A 19303-nucleotide genomic window follows, 5' to 3' on the forward strand; every position below is an offset into this window, starting at 1 on the left:
GTTGCATATACAGGAAGAGATAAATAGCATTACAAAGTAGCATGTTTTAGTGCCATATGAATCAACATAAAGCTTTATACCAATCTAGAAGAAGAGATTATCACTAAGTTTGGTACTCTGCAGGCTCTGTGTGAGAGAATGAGGGCAGGGGGCTGAGAGACACTGGGATTTAAGTACTAAGGAAAGATATTTTTTAAGTGGGAATTACATGGAAACAAGTGTTCAGTGTTTTATCATATAAAAAGAATAAAGTGAGATTTTAAGAAAATCAAGCAAGAAAGCAGTCTTTTATAAAATTTTACCTTTTAAAGCAGTTGCAAGTTTACAGAAAAATCATATAAAAAGTTGAAAGTAGTTCTTGACAAGAAATTTTCTTTGTCAAAATCTTTTCTTCCATTTTCAGTCTCTTTTATGACATTAAAGTAGATAAACGTCCCTGAGTGGGGCCCAAATATATGGAAATCTTATCTGGGCCCTGTATTGGGGAAATTGCTTTTCTATTTGGCATTTATTTTAGTACCTGATATCTCTCGCCTATGGATATTGGCCCCCAAAGAGCTCTTCCATTATAAAACTCTGTTATATAATATGTTAATAAACATTTACTATGTGCCTACTATTTTAAGGCTTATTATAAAAGCTCTTTCTTCAGCCTTGACCTCTCTAATCAACTTCAGTACTGTATGTTCAACTGCTTCATGAATCTTGCTAATTATATGGCAACCTAGTGATATCATCCCTTATATGTAGCTGGATTTGGTCTGCTTATATATATATTTTTTTTTCAAATGTAGTTTTATTGAGGTATATTCATACACCACAAATAATTCATCCAACGTATGCGATCAGTGGTTCACTGTATCATTACATGGTTATGCATTCCTCATCATGATAAATCTTAGAACATTTGCATTACTCAAAAAAAAGAAATAAAAAGAAAACCCCAAACATCCCATGCCCCTTATCTGCTCCCCGCTTATTGACCCCCTGTATTGCATTCTACTCAATTTAAGGACATATAATAAAGTTAACTAAGACCATGCAGTATTGTCTGAGAAAGATATATAGGTCTCGGAACAGATATAGCATCCAGAAGAAGAGTCATACAAACATAGGCAACTTTTTTTTTTTGCTACATAGCTATACAGTCATTAGCAATGAACAGTGCTACTGGGTTACAGCTCAACAATTTCCGGTGTTTCCTTCTAGCTATTCTAATTCACTAGAAACTAAAAAGAGATATCTATATCAGGAGTTGTAGCCATAAACATTTATTAAATCTGAATTTCTCCATTACACCTTGTTTTAGTTTGCAGGCTGCCCGAATGTGATATATCAGAAACGGAATGGCTTTTAAAAAGGGGAATTTATTAAGTTGCTGGTTTACAAATCTAACTCCATGAAAATGTCCAAATTAAAGCAAAGCTATAAAAATGTCCAATATAAGGCCAGGAAAAGAAACACTGGTTCAAGAAGGCTGATGACATTCAGGGTTTCCCTCTCAGCTAGAAAGACACATGACGAAATCTGCTAGCTTTCTCTTCAACAGTTTCCCCAGGGTTTTGTCCATTTTGTTAACTCTGTGGGTTCTGGTGGCTCTTATGGCTCTAAAGCTTTTTCCAAAATGGTTCTCTCTTAAAGGGTTCCAGTAAGCAACCCCACCTTGAATGGGTAGAGACACATCTCCATGGAAACCATCTAATCAGAAGTTACCACCCACAATTGGGTGGTACATACCTCCATGAAAACAATCAAAAGGATTCCACTCAGCAATACTGAGTGAGGATTCAAGGGCATGGCTTTTCTGGGATATATAATGGTTTTAAACCAGCACCCACCTCCTCCCTCTCACTTAATCATTCTCCAAATCTACAGGGATATCCGGGCAGTGACCATTTTAACTAATTCATGCTGGAGGGCTGTTGACCTTATGGGGTAGAGGTATGAAACTGGTTGGTGTTCTTGGAGAGACTGGTACATCTGGGTTTCAGGACTTAGATCTGGCATAAGAACAATCTGAGAAAGTTTCTGAAAAAAATAAATTTACTAGGTAAAACATCTATAGAGTCTTAGATAGGGCCCAGGGTATTCTTTAGGGACTTCAGGAATACAGTTGGTAGGTGCTTGACATACTATGACCATTTGCAGTTTCTGGCTGAATCTTGCCTAAGAGGTTATTCCAGAATGACCTCTCAACTCTATTTGAAATAGAAATTTGAAATTTCTATTGAAATCTCTTAGCCACTGAAATTTTTTGTTCCATTTCTTTTCCGCCTTTTGGTGAAGAAGGCATTCTCAATCCCATGATGCTAGGTACGAGCTCTTCCTTGGGAGTTTTGTCCTACAATGCCAGGGAGACGTATACCCCTTGAAGTTTGCTCACATAGTTTTAAGAATTTTTGTACCTCTGTCTGAGAAATTGGGCTTTAGTTTACTTTTCTAGTAATGTTCCTGTTGAATTTTGTTACATGGTTTTGCTGGCTTTATGAAGAGAGTTAAGAAATGTTTCATCTTTTTCTGTTCTTTGGAAGAGTTTGCATGATATTACTGTTATTTCTTCTTTAAATATTTGGCCCTTTTAGTTCTTTTCCTCTTGTTGATTTCCAGTTAAATTCTACTGTGTTTATAATATATACTTTATACAATATCAGTCTTTTAAAAGTTGATGAGACATAATCATAATTCCCAGCATATATTTGTAGATATTCCTTCTATGCTTCAAAATTTGTACATTCTATAGTTGGGTATGGCATTCTTTATATGTCAATTACATCATACTTGTTTATTGCATGGTTCAGATCTTCTATATGTCTGCTTATTCTGTACTTACCAGGAGGGATATTTTTAAATCTACCATTCTGATTGTGTATTTATCTATCTGTTTTTTTCAGTTGTATTAATTTTTGCTGAAATATTTTGAAGCTATGTTATTAGGTATAACCCTGTTATCATAATAAAATACCTCTTTTATTTCTAGTAAGGTTTTTGTTTTAAAGTCTTTGTGCCTGATAATAGTCTAGCTCTTTAGTGTTTGAATGGCATCTTTTTCCATGTTCTTACTTTTGACCTCTCTGTGTCCTAACATTTAAGTTTTGTCACTTATAAATGCCATACAGTTAGATCTTTTAAATCTAATACACTACTCTTCGTCTTTTTTTTTTTTTTACTCTTTGCCTTTTAATTGGGGTATTTAATCCAGAAAAATTTAATTATGATGTATTTGGGTTTAAATCTACCACCTTCCTATTTGTTTTCTATTTGTGCATCCTATTATATTCTTTTTCTTCTCCTTTGTTGAATTCCTTTTTTAAAATTCCATCCTCTCTCTTTGCTCATTTGCTATACGTTCTTTTACCATTCTTTCTGCAGTTCCTCTAAAGATTGCAACATGTTTAATTGTCTTTTGAAAGTCTAATACAAATTAGAATTTCTGTCTCTTGTTGGACATTGCAGTTGTAAGGCTCTTGCAGCATGTTAACTACATTCACGTCCTTCTTAACTTCTGTGCCACTGTCATGTATTTTAACTCCACAGATATGTTTTGAAAGCACAAGAAATTATTATTGTTTATACAGTCAGTGTTCATTTAGATTTACCCATTAATTAACAAATTTCATTGCTCTTCATACCATCATGCATTTCCTTGCTTCCATTTGGGATTATGTTCCTTCTGCCCGATGAAAATTATTTTTAGTATTTCTTTTAATGTGGATCTTCTGATGGTAAATTATCTCAATTTTCTTTATCTGAAAATATCTATTTTTTCCCCTTTCATTTTTGAAGGATATTTGCTTGGCAGTTATTTTGGTCATTTAGTTTCCATCATTTCAATTTTTTGTTTTTTTGTTTTTTTTCACAGGCAGGCACTGTGAATTGAACCCGGGTCTCCAGCGTGGCAGGCTAGAACTCTGCCTGCTGAGCCACCATGGCCCACCCTTTTGATTATTCCTTTAAATGTAATACATCTTTTTCCTCCTGATTATTTTTAATATTTTCATTTCCTTTTGCTTTATGAATTTAACTATGATTGGCATAGACATTTTCCCTTGTGCTTGTCCTCTTTGTAGTGTATTCTGTTTTGTTGTTGTTGTTACTTTAATCTGTGGCTTGAAATCTTGAATCATTTTGCAAGTTTTTGGCTACTGTGTCTTTAAACATTGCTTTTATTCCTTTTTCCTTTGTCCTTTGGAATTCTAGTTATATGTAAGTAAGATCTCCCTTATCATGCCTCATGTCTTTTATGCTCTTTTATTTATTTTCCAAATGATTTCCTTTTCATTCTTCAATGTGAATATTATCTACTGAACTATCTTCTGTATCACTAATCCTTTTTTGGGCTCTTTCTAAGCTACTCAAACATATCTACGGAGTTATTAGTTTCAATTTTATTTTATTTTTCTATTTTCTAACAGTAAATTGTAGGTTAATAAATCCCCATTTTAAAAGCCAACCCATTTCTGATTCTTTGGGTTTGGTAAAGTTGATGGAATGCAATATACCAGAAATGGGTTGGCTTTTGCAATGGGGCTTTATTAACTTAAAATTTACAGTTCTCAGGCCATGAAAATATCCAATTCAGAGTCAACAGGATGATATCTGGACTCTGAAGACAGTTTGCTGGCATCTGGTGCTCCTCTGTCACATGGCAAGACACGTACAACATCTGCAGATCCTTTTCTTCCGGGTTTTGTGACTTTCAATTTCTGTGGCTTCCTTCCTCGATGTCTGTTTTTTGGGTTTTTTTTTTTTCTGTGAGCTTCTCTTAATTTCATCTCTTAGCTTCTGTATGTGTTTTATCCTCTTCTAACAGAGGATCAAGATCCATCCTGAATGAGGTGGGTCACGTCTCGATTGAAATAACCTAATGAAAAGGTCCTATCCACAATAGGTCTACACCCACAGGAATGGATTAAAAAAACACGGCCTTTTCTGGGGTATGTAACAGCTTCAAACAACCACACTGGTATATTGCATTTCATCAGCTTTATCAAACCAAGACAAACTTTAGCAAACTGAGAGACAGAAATATAATTATATTCTATCATTTCTCAAATATTGTGTTTTACTTATTTATTTCAATTAATAAGTTGTGAATGAATGACTGAATCAGTTTTTTGGGGGGCCATGGGGGGTGCATGGTCTGGGAATTGAACCTGGGTCTTCCACATGTCAGGTGAGCATTCCACACTGAAGTCATCTGTATACCCCGTGAATCAAATTTTCAAAAGTATTTTGTGAAAGGGTAGAAGGGAAAGACAGTGGTCAGTAAAGATAATATCACCAAAGATTTTGACAGCAGAGATTACACAGAGCAAAAATAAAGTCTTGTCAGCCAATCTGTATAATATATGGAAACATTCTTTGAGCAATGATATCTTTTAATATTTCAATGTGATTATAATTAGTATTATTAAAATCTCTTGATATATAAGTACTTCTACAAATACGTCTATGTTGTATGCATTAACAAATCAAAAAGTGAACAGTTTTCAAACTATAACAAAGGCATTATGAAATGGAAGGAGAAATACAGTATGAGAGTGGCGCATATAAGAGGTACAAATAGGAGAAAAATTCTTTGTAGTCAAAAGGTCACAGTTACTATGCCCTGCAGTTGCCATTGCTCTTGACACTCATTTGGTGGCACAGTGTCCAAAACATTAAAAGAGTATATAAGGGTGGACAGTGGTGGCTCAGTGGCAGAGTTCTCGCCTGCCGTGCAGGAGACCTGGGTTCGATTCCTGGTGCCTGCCCATGCCAAAAAAAAAAAAAGAGAGTATATAAGACCTATTCAGTGTCGGTAGGGAAGTAGTATGGTGCAATCCCTCCAGAGGGTAAAGTAGCACATCCCCACAGGAGGCTAAATATAGGGTCACCATATGATCATGCAATCCTGTTACTAAGAATACGCTTGGAAGAACTCAAAGCAGGGGCATCAGTAGAGATTTGCATACTGAGGTGTATAGCAGCATTATTCACGATAGCCAATGGATGGTGGTGGGCAAAGGGTCCATCAGCTGAGGAGCAGAAGGGCGAGCTGTGATGTATACATACGATGTTATATTGTGCGGCTACAGAAAGGAATTTAGTTGTGAGGCATGTAACATGGTGAATGAACCTTGAGGACATTATTTTGAGCAAAATAAGCCAGAAACAAAAGGAGAAATATATGGTCTCATTTATAAAATGCTTATAAGAATATTAGCATCTAGATTGTAAGTTCCTACAGTAGTCAAATTTATTCCTGAATATTAAGTGCTATTTCTAAATTCTGAGATGCTGTGCTCATTGTGTATAACTTGGTAGTTCTCTGATTATAAGTACCTCTGTGACATCTAAGACTCAGAGTTTTGAAGCTCTGAAAGTCAGCTTATGCCATATGGCAACTGTTAAAGAAAATGAAAAGGATATCATATCATATCAGAGCTATGAATGAAGCTGATCTGGTTGGAACTAAGGTGCATTAGAAATAGGGTAAAAGAAAATATTGTTTGTATTTTAAAAACCAAGGGAAGGGATATTTATTCTGTTCAAAATTTAAGTTTTCTTAGCACACTATCTAACTTAATCTGTTGGGCGGGTTTATTTAAACATCCTAAATACATGGAGCCTAGAATAGAAGATGAGATCTAATGATTCTGTATAGCTTAATGTAATACCATGATACAGTCCAAAGTATTCTGGGCACATATTTAAAAAGTATTTGCAAAGTCCCTTGAGACACTGGAGAAAAAATATGGAACTATTAAATTTCCCCACCTGGGAAATTCCTGATATTCTCACAAGTACTTGGGAATCTGAATTTAATAAGCTACCCCCTCTATCTCAAGGCTGGCCTCTCTGAAACTTATTTCTGTAATTGTAAGTTAAGCCTACTTATAAATGTGCCTAAAGGTCACCCCCAAAGAACCTCTTTTGTTGTTCAGATGTGGCCTCTCTCTAAGCCAAACTTTGCAAATAAACTCTTTACCCTCCCCCCTACTTGGGATGTGACTTTCAGGGATATAAGTCTCCCTGGCAATGTAGAACATTACTTACAGGGATGAGCCTGGCCCTGGCATGGTGGAATTTACAATGCCTGCTTGATAAAAAGGGAAAAAGGAAATGTAACAAAATAAGGTTTCAGTGGCTAAGAGATTTCAAATAGAGTCAAGAGGCACTCTGGAGGTTACTCTTATGCAGGCTTCAGCCAAATATTATAAATTGTCATCGTATGCCAAAACCTAACCAATAGTGTTCCTGAGAACCCTAAAGAAAACCCAGAGCTCTATCTACAACTCTGTAAGGGTTTTACTTATTGAGTTTATTTTTCAGAAACTTAAAACCACTAGATTATTCCAATGCCAGATAAGCCCTGAATATTAGAAGTACCAGTCTCTCAAAGAATATCAGCCAGTTGCATTTGCCTACCCCTTAATGTCAACAGCCCCTTTCATCATGAAGTTAGAATGATCATTGTCCAAATATCTGAAGATCGAGTGATCAAATGAGAGGGACGAATTGTAACAGAGAAGTTAGGATTTAACAACGGATTATGACTACTGAATCATTACGTAGATATTTTTTAGTTTCTAGTATATTAGAACAGCCAAAAAGAAACTCCTGAAATTGTGAAACTGTAACCCATATTATACTTTGAAATTTTCCCTATAACTGCTTGTTAAACTGTACTTTGAAATTTATTACTTTTCCGTATATATATATATCTCACAATAAAAAATGTTTTTAAAAGACTGCAGATTCACTTTGTTAATATTCCTTCTAACTGCTCCAAGACATTGGAGGTTAGAAGGAAAACTCTGACATAGTGGAATGGTAGCCCATGACAAACTTTGGGATCTGTAATGTAACTACTTATTGAAGTGTACTTTTAAAATTATTGCTTTTTTCTTTCTTTGTTTTGTATACATGTTTTATTTTACAATAAAAAATGTTTAAAAGAAAAATATTTAAAAGGAAAGAGTATATTAGGAAAGAAAAGCAGCCTGGAGTGGGAAGAAAGAAAGGTAACATTTGAGGAACTTCCTATGTGTAGGCATTATAATAGCTGTTCTTATGTGCATCAATTAATAATATTCAAAAGCTCTGGAAGATCGAAATTGCTTTTTACAAATGAGGAATCTGAGTCTTGAGTGGTTAAATAATTAGAAAGCTCATGGTCTGATTTCATCTGACTCCAGAACTTGTTAATATACTTCTCCATACCAGAGGAGAAAAAGCAATATTAGATACAAGGAAAGAAAATTAAGTAACTTACCCAATACCACATGATTAATAGGTCCTAGAGTCAAGATTTAAACCTTGCCCTAACCATGCCATCTTCTCTTTCTACTCCACTACTGTTGTTTTAAGAAGAAATAAGCCATCTCTTCAATGATTTACATATGCTTGCAGTACACCTTTTTATATTGTGGGTTCATGTTCATTTTTGTATTTTTATGTCCACCACCTAGTAGATAATCTTTATTCAGCAAATACATGCTGAGTGCTTTGAATAGATGGCAAACATTAAAAACAAAGCATTTAAGTAGAAATATCAGATAAACTGGACAGTTTTGTATATCATGACAAGGTCATAATGGTGAAGAGTTGGAGATTTAAATTGGTACTAAATAAACAAAACTATTGAGAGGTGGTATAGTATAGTAGCTAAGAGCACAGACTGGAGCTGGACTAGATTGGGTTTACATTCTGATTCTACCACTTACTAGATTTATGACTTCGGTAAAGGTAGGTGACCTCACTCTTTGTACTTCTCCTCTTCCATAGAATTTTGGTTGTGTTATCACCTGCCTCACAGGGTTATTGTGAAAATGAAATGAATTAATCAGTATTAAACACTTAGCATGGTGTCTGGCATGTAGAAAGCACTCTGAATGATTGATCTTATCATTGCTCAAATATGAAATAAATGTTTCATACACTATTTCATGCACTGCTTTGCCTCTCTTGAGTTCCTTGCTTTGGCGGCCTAGTAAAGTGGTAAAAGCAGCCATAGGCCCTACTCTAAGTCTACAGACCAATAAAGTTTAGTAACTGGAAAATAACATCGTACACTGTGATTAACATGAATTGATGCTGATCCTAATGTGAGAAGGGTGTGGGTCCTCAGTAGCAGATCTTCCCCCAAAAAACGGCTATTTGAAGTTTGCTTTTCTTGTCAGGCATAGAAAATTTATCACCTAGGTGTGGCAATGGAAGGTGGTCTGGTCTATAACTTAGGTGACTTAGCATCAAGTTGCCTTTACTGCTGATCCTGACTTGATACTTCAGTATTAGTGACTGGGCCTGTTTTACTAAATTACATCTCTGACTTAATCTCTCATGCCTAATTCTCTTCTGATATCTCTGCCTAGGACCTCAATTCTTACACGACTACATGATTTGTTTTTGTTTTTTTAAGAAAGAACTGACCTGCAGTTAGAGCCCTCCTACCTGGAACCAGATCTACTATGTGAAGAAACCTAGATTAGCTGGCTAAATTCTAGAGACACATGATCAGTTGCCATCTTCACCCTAACCATCTTGAAATGTGAATTGAGGCCATATGGAACCAACCTGACCTCAATAACCCACCATCAAAGAATCACCAGTTGAGCCCAGCCCAGATTGTCAATCCAGAATCAGGAGCTAATCCACAGTGAAGCTACTAAGATTTGGGGTAATATTGTTAATCAAAAAAAGTTAACTCATTCAGAGAGAATCAGGGCCATCATTTTAGTCGTGTTCGTGGATCATCTTTATTTCTGTCAGTTGTATGTGTCTGAATTCACATTTATTTGCCTACTATGCTAATGTTAATTATAGTACTTAAAATATATAATGACTTCCAGCATTCATTAAAAATTGTTGGCTAGGGTAGGCCACGGTGGCTCAGCAGGCAAGAATGCTTGCCTGCCATGCCAGAGGACCCGGGTTTGATTCCCGGTGCCTGCCCATGTTAAAAAAAAAAAAGAATTGTTGGCTAGTATGTGACATTCCCTTTATCCAGTGAATGGATGGTTGAGTAAAAAAATAAAGACAAAAATAAATAATAGGAGAAATGGGGGTGGTATGGGAAGTTTTAGTTTCTTATTTTTACTTTTAATTCTTATTACTTTTTTGGGAGTAATGAAATGTTCAAAAATAGATCGTGATGATAAATGCACAGCTATATGATAATACTGTGAACCATTAACTGAACACTTTGGATGATTATATGGTATATGAATATATAATATATTTCAAGAAAACTGCAGTTTAAAAAAAAAAAGAATGAATGAGGGAGCCCAGTTAGGAGGCTATTGCAGAAGCCTAGGCAAGACATAAGAGTACAAATATTGTATGATCTCACTTTGATGAAATAATTAGAATGTGAATTTAAATGCAAATGCAAATTTAGAGTCAGAAATTAGAATACAGGTTACTAGGGACGGGTGGGGAAAGGGAAGTTAATAATTAATTGGTACAGAGTTTCTGTTTGGGATAATGGAAAAATTTTGGTAAAGGACAGTGTTAAGGGTAGCACAATTTTGTGAATGTAATTAACACCACTGCATTGTATACTTGAAAGCAGTTAAAATGGAAAATTTTAGGTGAAATTTGTTGGTATATATGTTACAAGGATAAATGTTTTTTGTTCATTATTAATCTTTCTCTTTTATTACTATAGTATAACCTAATTTTTAAAAAGAAAAAAATGACCCAAAAAGCTTTTACAAATATGTTTAAGTGAATATTTCAGTTGGTTTTCCATCTTTAAAGAGTAAAAGAAATAAATGTCAGAGGAATCTTAACAAGGAGCCAAAGGTTACTTTTCTCCCATCTTCAGAACTAAGTAGAGACAACAGACCTGTTTTCAGAAGACGGTATCATCTCAGGAACAACCTTCTAAGACATCTAAGAGAGAAAACCTATGTTAGCTCTCTCAATCAATAACCCCATCTGCATATCACCAGATCAGTTCCCATTGAGTGGTATTGATGCATGACTGTGTTTTATCTTTGCACATTAATGATGGCTGTTCCTTAGAGTACCTTAGATAATATGGATTGTTAGTAGCCTGTGACACTAGCTTACTTTACAAAGTGCAAAGAATAAATGTTTTTTAAAAATTGTAAAAAAAAAATGCAAAAATTGTTGGATAGTATGGAAACGTGTTCAGTCTTGGGAGGATGAATATATTAGTGATATTTCTTTTTCCCAGGCTGCCTCTTCAATTTTTCTTGAAAATCTGTATTCAGACTTTATATTTTAAACAACAGTCCTGTTTTGTATAATTCTATACAAATATATCTTTTCTCAGTGAAATGGAAAATTATTCCTGGGCAACAGAAAGTACCTCTTCATATCAAATATTTTCTAATTAATGGAAGTTTCCAGTTTCTAAAGCTAAGATAGATGGGGTACTCACATAACTACAAGATGCTCAACCCTATGAATTGGAACCACTTTTATAATTTGTGGGGCATTTTATCCTTAACCCCCATCATTAGACTGTATATAGTTAGAAGATTAATGAAGTTCTGTGTTCAATCCTAAATCAAGTATACAGTCAGTAATAGCTACTCTTACAGCACCAGCCTCAGATACATACTATATAGCATGTTACTCCTTTATAAGAAAACAGACCCAAAATGTGTATTCCAAATGCAGATGACTTGCCAGTGTCAGTATTAACAATACTTAAAAAGAACTTCAAAATGGCATCCAGCAACCAAGGTGTTGTCACCACTCTGTTGCTAAGTTCCTTGACTTTTCTTAAAGTTGACATTCTCATTTAGCATGTACAAGCAATGTTCTACCTATATACACAGGATAATAGCAGATGATGATGATGATGATTGGAATACATGGTGCATTTGTAGTTATGATTTGATGTCTAGGTTTGGTTTTATTATTATAACCATCATTATCCTCCCTGGCCAATGTTCACTCTTCTATTATTTGTTTTGTGATACCTGTGAAATAAACATGCAAAAACATTGAACATTAAAGTTTTAAAGAGAGAAAAAAAGAAAGGAAAGGAAGGAGGAAGGGAAAGAGGGAGAAAGGGAGGTAAGAAAGAATTAAGTGGGCATGGAATCTGACTGTCCAGGAATATTTCACCTCACATAATTACATATATGATATAATGCACCAGGTCTGAAGTTTGAGCTGAGTTTTCAACAGACCAGTTAGCAAACTTCATGGATGGTTCCTATACTTTGAGAATAATCTAATTCTAGAAACATATATCTGATATAGCATTAGAAAACTGTCTTAAATACTTGATTTACAGCCTCACGGTTGGTTTTTTTTCCATGTGATCTCATACTTATACAGCATTATGCTGAATTTTGTACACCTACTTTACATTTTTATTTATTCATAGTGAATATGAAAGTGTATGAGCATTATGTATTAAATGGTTATGTTGAGAGCATCCAGGAAAGCAAACATTACCTATAAGATCTTGCATTTCTTTTGTAAGTATATTGACTTCAAGCAGGTTAATGGCTTTAGTGTCTAAGAAGTTAAGACTGAGCAATAGTGATTTGTTTGAGACCTTTGCTGCGGTGTAAAGAAGATCCCTGTGGCTAAATACCTGGATCCTAAAAGGGCTGTAAAAATGTCTCGGATATAAATTGTACTTAGATTTTAAAAATAAATAAAACAAACCATATAAAAACAATATAGATGAAACTGACTCAGCAGTAGTGGACATGAAAAAGACACAGGGATTTTAGGTAGTGTACATCAATGGTGTGAATCAATTCTAAAACTTTTGATCTTGAGCACTATTAATATAATAACTAGAATAAGAGAGACAAGAATTTTCCTCTATTCTTGTTGACTGTTATAGAATTCAGTCCTTGGGATATAGATATAGACAACTGGAACACACTCAGAAAAGAGCAACTAGCATGGTAAAATTTTTGTTATATGGAGAATGGCTGATTAAATGAGATGTTCAGTTTAGAGAAAAGGCTTGAGGAGCATGATAGTTATAGAGAAGTTAGGATGTTTCATTCCAAGTTAAAAAAAAAAAACCTAAACTGATTTTTAAAATAGATTATAAGTTCATATAACTCAAAAGTTCAGAAGCAGGGTGTAATTCAGGTGAGACTCAATCCAGTAACATCTGGTTAATCTTTGTCTCTACTCTACCTTCTACAGAGATATTCTGAACGGATTTATCACTCCCTCTCTCTTTTGGCACAAGATATCTCTAGCCTGCTATCAATAATCAGGACTACTTGCTTCCTGACTCATATAAAATAAAGATCAGAAAAACATGTTACCCTCACTAGCTCAATGGAAGAAAGAGAAATCTTCTTTCCTCAAACCCTTGAAAATGTCTCCTGTACTCATTAACCAGAATTGTAACACATGCATATCTCTAAACAAAGTACAGGGTCCTTGAGGATGTTGTGTGCAAATGAGTTTAGCTAATCAAAATCTACCTCTGGAGGTGAGCTGTATTCAATCTCTTTCAAACTACATGGCTGAAATTTGAAGTCCTATTTGAGCAGAGATTGGCAACTAAGCTAGTCAACAAATATCCCTTAAAATATCTAACAATAGATGTGTAAAACATTGCCATGAAGAACAGGCTTTTAACTTCTTTTTTTTTTCATTTTGGCGTAGCTAAAATTGTAGAAATATCAAGGAAAACAGCAATTTTTAAAACATTTTTTATTATAAACAACATACAAACATTCTTGACATACAAACATTCTTCTCATGGTTGCAATCAATGGCTCACAGTATCATCACATGGTTGTATATTCATCACCATGATCATTTTTTTAACATTTGTATCTTTCCAGCAAAAGAAAGAAAAAAGAAAAAACTCAAAACATACCATACCGCTTACCACTGCCTTTCATTGACCACTAGTATTTCAATCTACTCAATTTATTTTAACCTTTGGAAGAACAGCTATTCACCAAAAAATGAACAAGCTAACAAAATAGTCTAAAGATTGAATACACTGCCTTAAAAGTAGTGAGTTCTTATTACTGGAAATGTTCAAACATGACCTAGATGAACCTCATTCTCCCTTTCCCCTGCCCTGGCAATGATATTGGAGAGGGGAAACATTCAAACGCTCAGTTACATAATTGGCATAGATGATTTTGATTCACTTTCCAGTTCCAAAATCCTTTTATTTCTATTAATCCTATGCTAGTATTAGGATTCATTTTATGTTTTACAAATTCATACATGGCAATTTGTTTCTCTCTCTTTTATTAGTATCTATAAGGTAAATTATTTGTTTATAACTTTTTTTCCACTCAGCTTAAAGCTTAGAAAGTATGTTTTATTAAACTTTATATATCCTCCTGATAGTACAATGCCTGATACATGTTTAATAAATATTTGTTAAGTGAATCTCAAAATCACTGTCCTCACCAGAATTTAAGAAAAAATTAACAAGTTGGGAGCTCTCTTTAAGTAACATAACACATAAGTAAATATCAGCAATATGAGTTTCCAAACCCTACTGAAATCCACATTCACTCCACCCACCTTCAGATGGAGGAAATGAAGTCTTAGGAGTGTTGCCCAATTTTTCTCTTATTCATTCCCCTTCCCAAATACATGCTGGTTGTCCTAAGGCATTTGAGGAATCCTGAAGACAGCATCTCACTTTGTGTAGGAAGGAGAATTAGTATAGCTGCAAAGAGATCCCAATTCCTTGCTTGTTCTTTTGATTCCAACTGCTCCATTCTCTTCAAAATCCCTGCTCAGAGTTAAAACATTCTTCTGCAAGAACGACATTTAATTTAGTCAGTTTCATTCCTCAAGGAAAGATATGGAGAAGGCTAAAAACGGCTGGCTCTTTACATGTTTCATTATATTTATTTTCTTCTATGCTGTTCTTATTGATACTTTCCATAGTCACCATGATTTGAAAGTTTGGCCTGTAGTTTATACTCAGTCTCTACTTCTTTATTATTTGCCCCTTAACTTCTGTGACATACTCTGCCAGAGTCCTCTTCATCAGGTCAAGGGTTTTTTCTCAGTTCTCAATCTCCTCTCACCCAATGAACCTATGAACAATTTCTCCTGTTGACTACTCCTGGGTTTTTCTGGTTCTCTTTCCACCTCTAATATCTCTCCTTCTATATCACATGTTAAAAGAAAAATTTTTAAGAAAAAAGTAAAATTATAACTCATGTATTTATAAAATAATCACATCAAAGATTTTATTTAACTCACTAATGAATGAGGAAACCAGTAAGATGTTACAACCAGTTCAAAGGAGAGTTAAAAACTCTACATATACAGTCAATCAGGAATGCCGAATGCCAAATAGATATCAAACTGATCATGTCCACAGGGTAATAACAATTGCTTCTCCACTGGACACACTTCATGTTTCTAAGGAAAAGAATAATTTGCAGTACTGTGAGTATTCTACACATTATAGAGTTATAAAACAAAAGAAATGAAAGGTGGGGATAACTCTAAAGGGTATACTAGATAAGAGACGCAGCAATCTTTTTTGCCCATTTCAATAAGTTTTCACATATTTTCCTGACATACCTTCTCTAGTTCCTGAATTTCATTTCATGAAAGTGATTCTCATGATTGTCTTTCCATCCTTTTTTTTCTTTGTTCACATTCTGCTTGATTGTCTCATCATTTTAATAGCTTCAAGTTGTATTTCTTCCTTTCCAACTGCTTATTAGACAATTCCACCTAAATTTTTCATTTAGAATTTAAAAGTCACTGTTTCTAAAATAGAGTTTATTAATTTGCCTATTGAACCTTCCCCTTCATCTCTATTTTCAATTTCAGCTAGACAATCACCATTTTTTTCTGGTCACATAGGCTCCAAATCTTGGAGTCATCTTTAAACATCTCCCTTACCTTTTCCTCCATATCCAATAATCACAGTACATGCTTCCTCAAGAATATTTCTATGATCCACCCCTGTTTTCTATATTGTTTGTCACAGGTATACTTCATTATGTTTCTGCATAATGTATTCTTCACATAGCTTTCTACCTTAATTTTCTCAGATATGTCTAGCCTTGCTCTGTACTTCTAATGAATACTTTCTGTCCTGACAGACTACTATTGGCTCAACATTAAAGGACCATTCTACCAATATGCACAATGTTTCATGAACTTTGTATCCTGAACTGCTCAGTCTTAACTCCAAATCTTTTTTTTTCATTCTTTTCATACCTTTTACTATTAAACCTCTCTGTCCACTTAGCATTACATGTTTACTGTTCTCTATCAGCTCCATAAGCAAAAAATGACTACAAGACTTTAATGTTTGGCTTTCTTCCCCAACAATTCTCTGTCTCCAATTTTTAAGACTTTCTATCTAAGTCTGTGGTGCTAAAGAAAGCATGGTTCTGTATATAGATTGGCAGCCCATGTTCCCGTCTTTGTACACTGTTTATTTAGACAGTCCAGAAATTTACAAAGAATAAAAACAATCAAACAAGCAACAAACAAACAAAAGAAGTTCAACAAATGTTGCTGCAATAACAGGATATTCACATGGAAAAAAGAATGAAATGTGATCTCCGTCATACAGCATACAAAAAAAAAAAAAGAAAAAAAACTTCTAGAATAAGCAGTGTGGGTCAGTATAGTTTTTTTGCCAACCCAAGAAGAACTCTTGTCTAATCTTTTAATCCCACCTCTTCAGGCCTTGTTTCTTAGATTCTACTAAGAAAATTCAGTTTTTCAGAGTTTACTTTACCTTGTATTGTTATTGTACTTCAATACTACTCCCTCCATCCCCCAATCAATCTTTGAAACAAAAGATGTATTGTCTCCATAGCCATATGTCTTTATATAGTGCTAAGCACGTTGCTGGCACTCATATATATGTTAAATTGTCTAATAACAGGATGTGCTTTCTTCTGTTGATGATAGTCTCTTAAGTAAGACTTTAATATAATAGAAGTATTTTCTCCATCTCTTGGATTTCTTCACAGTAAACAGATCCAAACTATGTTAGGCCAGTTCAGCCAGGCAGAGGCATTATTACTGAAGGCTGGAGTCCAGGCAGAGACTTTGGATGGAGTCCTTTTGGATCTTGGATGTTCCTCCATGCAACTTGATGATCCTGAAAGAGGTTTTTCCCTTCGGAAGGATGGCCCCTTGGACATGAGGATGGATGGTGGCAGGTAAGTATTGATAAAGCATTTCTCCTCACAACAAGAAATCAATCTCTCAAAAACACTCTGAATTTCATTTCCTTTTAAGACTGCAGAATTCCCATCACACAATACAGACATAATATTTCAATTTGCTTGCTGCTCCTCATAGACTTTTGTGTTTCTCTGGATTTGGGATTCTGAACCAAACAGTGTTTAAATTTCTAAATAAAATAAAAATTGTTGCTGCCTTTACACAAAATAAGGAGGAGTTTAAATAGATTGATTGTTTTACTGATACAATATAGGCTTTTCTACTACTAAGAGTACTGATAAATATGATATTTAAACAATGGTTTCATTTTATACTCGTATAACTATACTACTAGTGAGAAACTAAAATAGCTATATTTAATGCATATTTTTGTAAAACATTGCATAAAAGGCAAGGCCCTAGAGATCAGTGTTTCGTCTTCTCTCTTGTACGGTCATCTTCTCCAGAGAAACTGCAATTTTTGGTACTGTATCAGGTATAGTACTATGCATAGGACGGCTTTTGCACCTCCTCTTCATTCCTCACCACCCTTGAAATACTAAGATTTGACCTCTGTTATTCAAGTAGGAGCATATTTGTTAAAAACACAAAGAGGATCACATTCTAGTAGAGTATAGGAATAATTCCTTTTAAATATAAATTAATTTTAAGATTTTTAGATTAGTATCTGTCTCTTTCTGCCCAACACTGACCCAGGGACTGAACAGCTTGTACTTACAAAGCTTAACTGTACTTTTCTCCCTTATAGTCTCCACCAAATTATGCCACTACCTTTGGGAAGCTTACCTTTTAAGAAGAAAGTTAGACTTTCTTATGTGTAAAAAAAGTGAACTATTCTTTTACTGTTATTAATCCGCAATTCTAGACCTGCAATAAACATTCCTACTGAAACACATCAGTTTTCCAAAATTTCTTCAGACCTATTGACATATTATATGTAATAAATTTAAATGTCCACTTTAAGTGAACAGATTAATTTTGAGTTGACTTTGGCTTCTTTTCCCACAACCTGTTTTGTCCTGTGGTAATTTTTCACATACAACCTTTATTCTAGGTTGTAGTATGAGCTGTGAACTTTGATTATGACCTATTCTCATTGGAACTCTTTATGTTTCTGAGTCTTATACCTCCTTTTGCATGTTGTTGGCATTCAAAGGTAGAAGAATGTGATCATAAAAATAAATATTCTTTGAAAACCAGTGACTAATAGTAAAGTTCAAACTGATATTGTTGTGCTTACATAATAAAATGTCAAGCAAATTTCTGCTATTCCTATGTTTTGCTAAGAAATATGTTTCTGAAATACAAAGAACAAAGCCTCTAGTTAATAGTTTATGTTTATATTGTTTATGTTAAGACTTAGTAAATTGTAGCCTGTGAATCAAGTCCTTGAGGTACTCTCTCCCAAGAACTAAGATAGTCGCTGGGAATTAAACTCTAAATCAATACATGATGGATGAAATTAGAGTTTAACAAATATATCTTATAAAGCAGAACGGGTTCTACATAAATACATAGACTGTAACTAAATCAAAGGTAGTAACAGATCTGAAGAAAGTATGAGGAAGTCAGTAAGGGAGAGTTGGTGCATATGAAGTTGTAGAAAAGTAGACTCCAAGATGTAAATATGTGCAATGCTAATCCAGTCAGAATTATGGGAAAAGGGAGTCTAAGCCAAAAAATGTAATTGATTATGTCTAGAAGGCTGATACCACCATGTGAAGAATACGGATGCAGTAGGCTTTCTTTTTGCCATTAAGCAATGAAATCATATAATATAATGTCTTCTGTGCTGATCCCAAGTTCAATAACAGTTTTCTGATTAAAATAAGACTTCATGTGTTATAGAAGGAAATTCACAATTTCAAGGACTTGAGGGTCTAGTTCTGATGGCAATTGTATTCTTCACTAGAAAATAAACTGCACTTATGTTAACATTTATTCTCTTGTAATATGTCATTATAAGTCAGTATACTCCAGAGGACTGACAGAATTAAGTCTCTTGTTCTGTTAAATTTTAGGGAGCCAGATCCTGGATCTTGCCTTCTTCACCATATGAATATCTACTCTTAAGCCTCCTAGTAACCTCCAGTCATCTACAAAAACTTTTGCCTTGCAGCACTAGGGAAACTTCTATGCAACTATTCAATGATAATAT

At 34.5% G+C, this 19303-nt stretch overlaps 1 protein-coding gene across 2 annotated transcripts in view; it reads left to right on the forward strand.

Annotated features, from left to right (window-relative positions):
• The window catches only part of METTL15 (methyltransferase 15, mitochondrial 12S rRNA N4-cytidine), a 321812-nt gene that overhangs the window by 213174 nt on the left and 89335 nt on the right, over window positions 1-19303 (forward strand). For both annotated transcript variants that reach the window (XM_077114273.1, XM_077114274.1), the window contains exon 4: window positions 16929-17120. In XM_077114273.1, the coding sequence (XP_076970388.1) occupies window positions 16929-17120 (192 nt within the window). The remainder of the gene's footprint in view (window positions 1-16928; window positions 17121-19303) is intronic.

Source organism: Tamandua tetradactyla, chromosome 8 (assembly GCF_023851605.1).
Source record: "Tamandua tetradactyla isolate mTamTet1 chromosome 8, mTamTet1.pri, whole genome shotgun sequence".
NCBI classification, from domain to species: domain Eukaryota; kingdom Metazoa; phylum Chordata; class Mammalia; order Pilosa; family Myrmecophagidae; genus Tamandua; species Tamandua tetradactyla.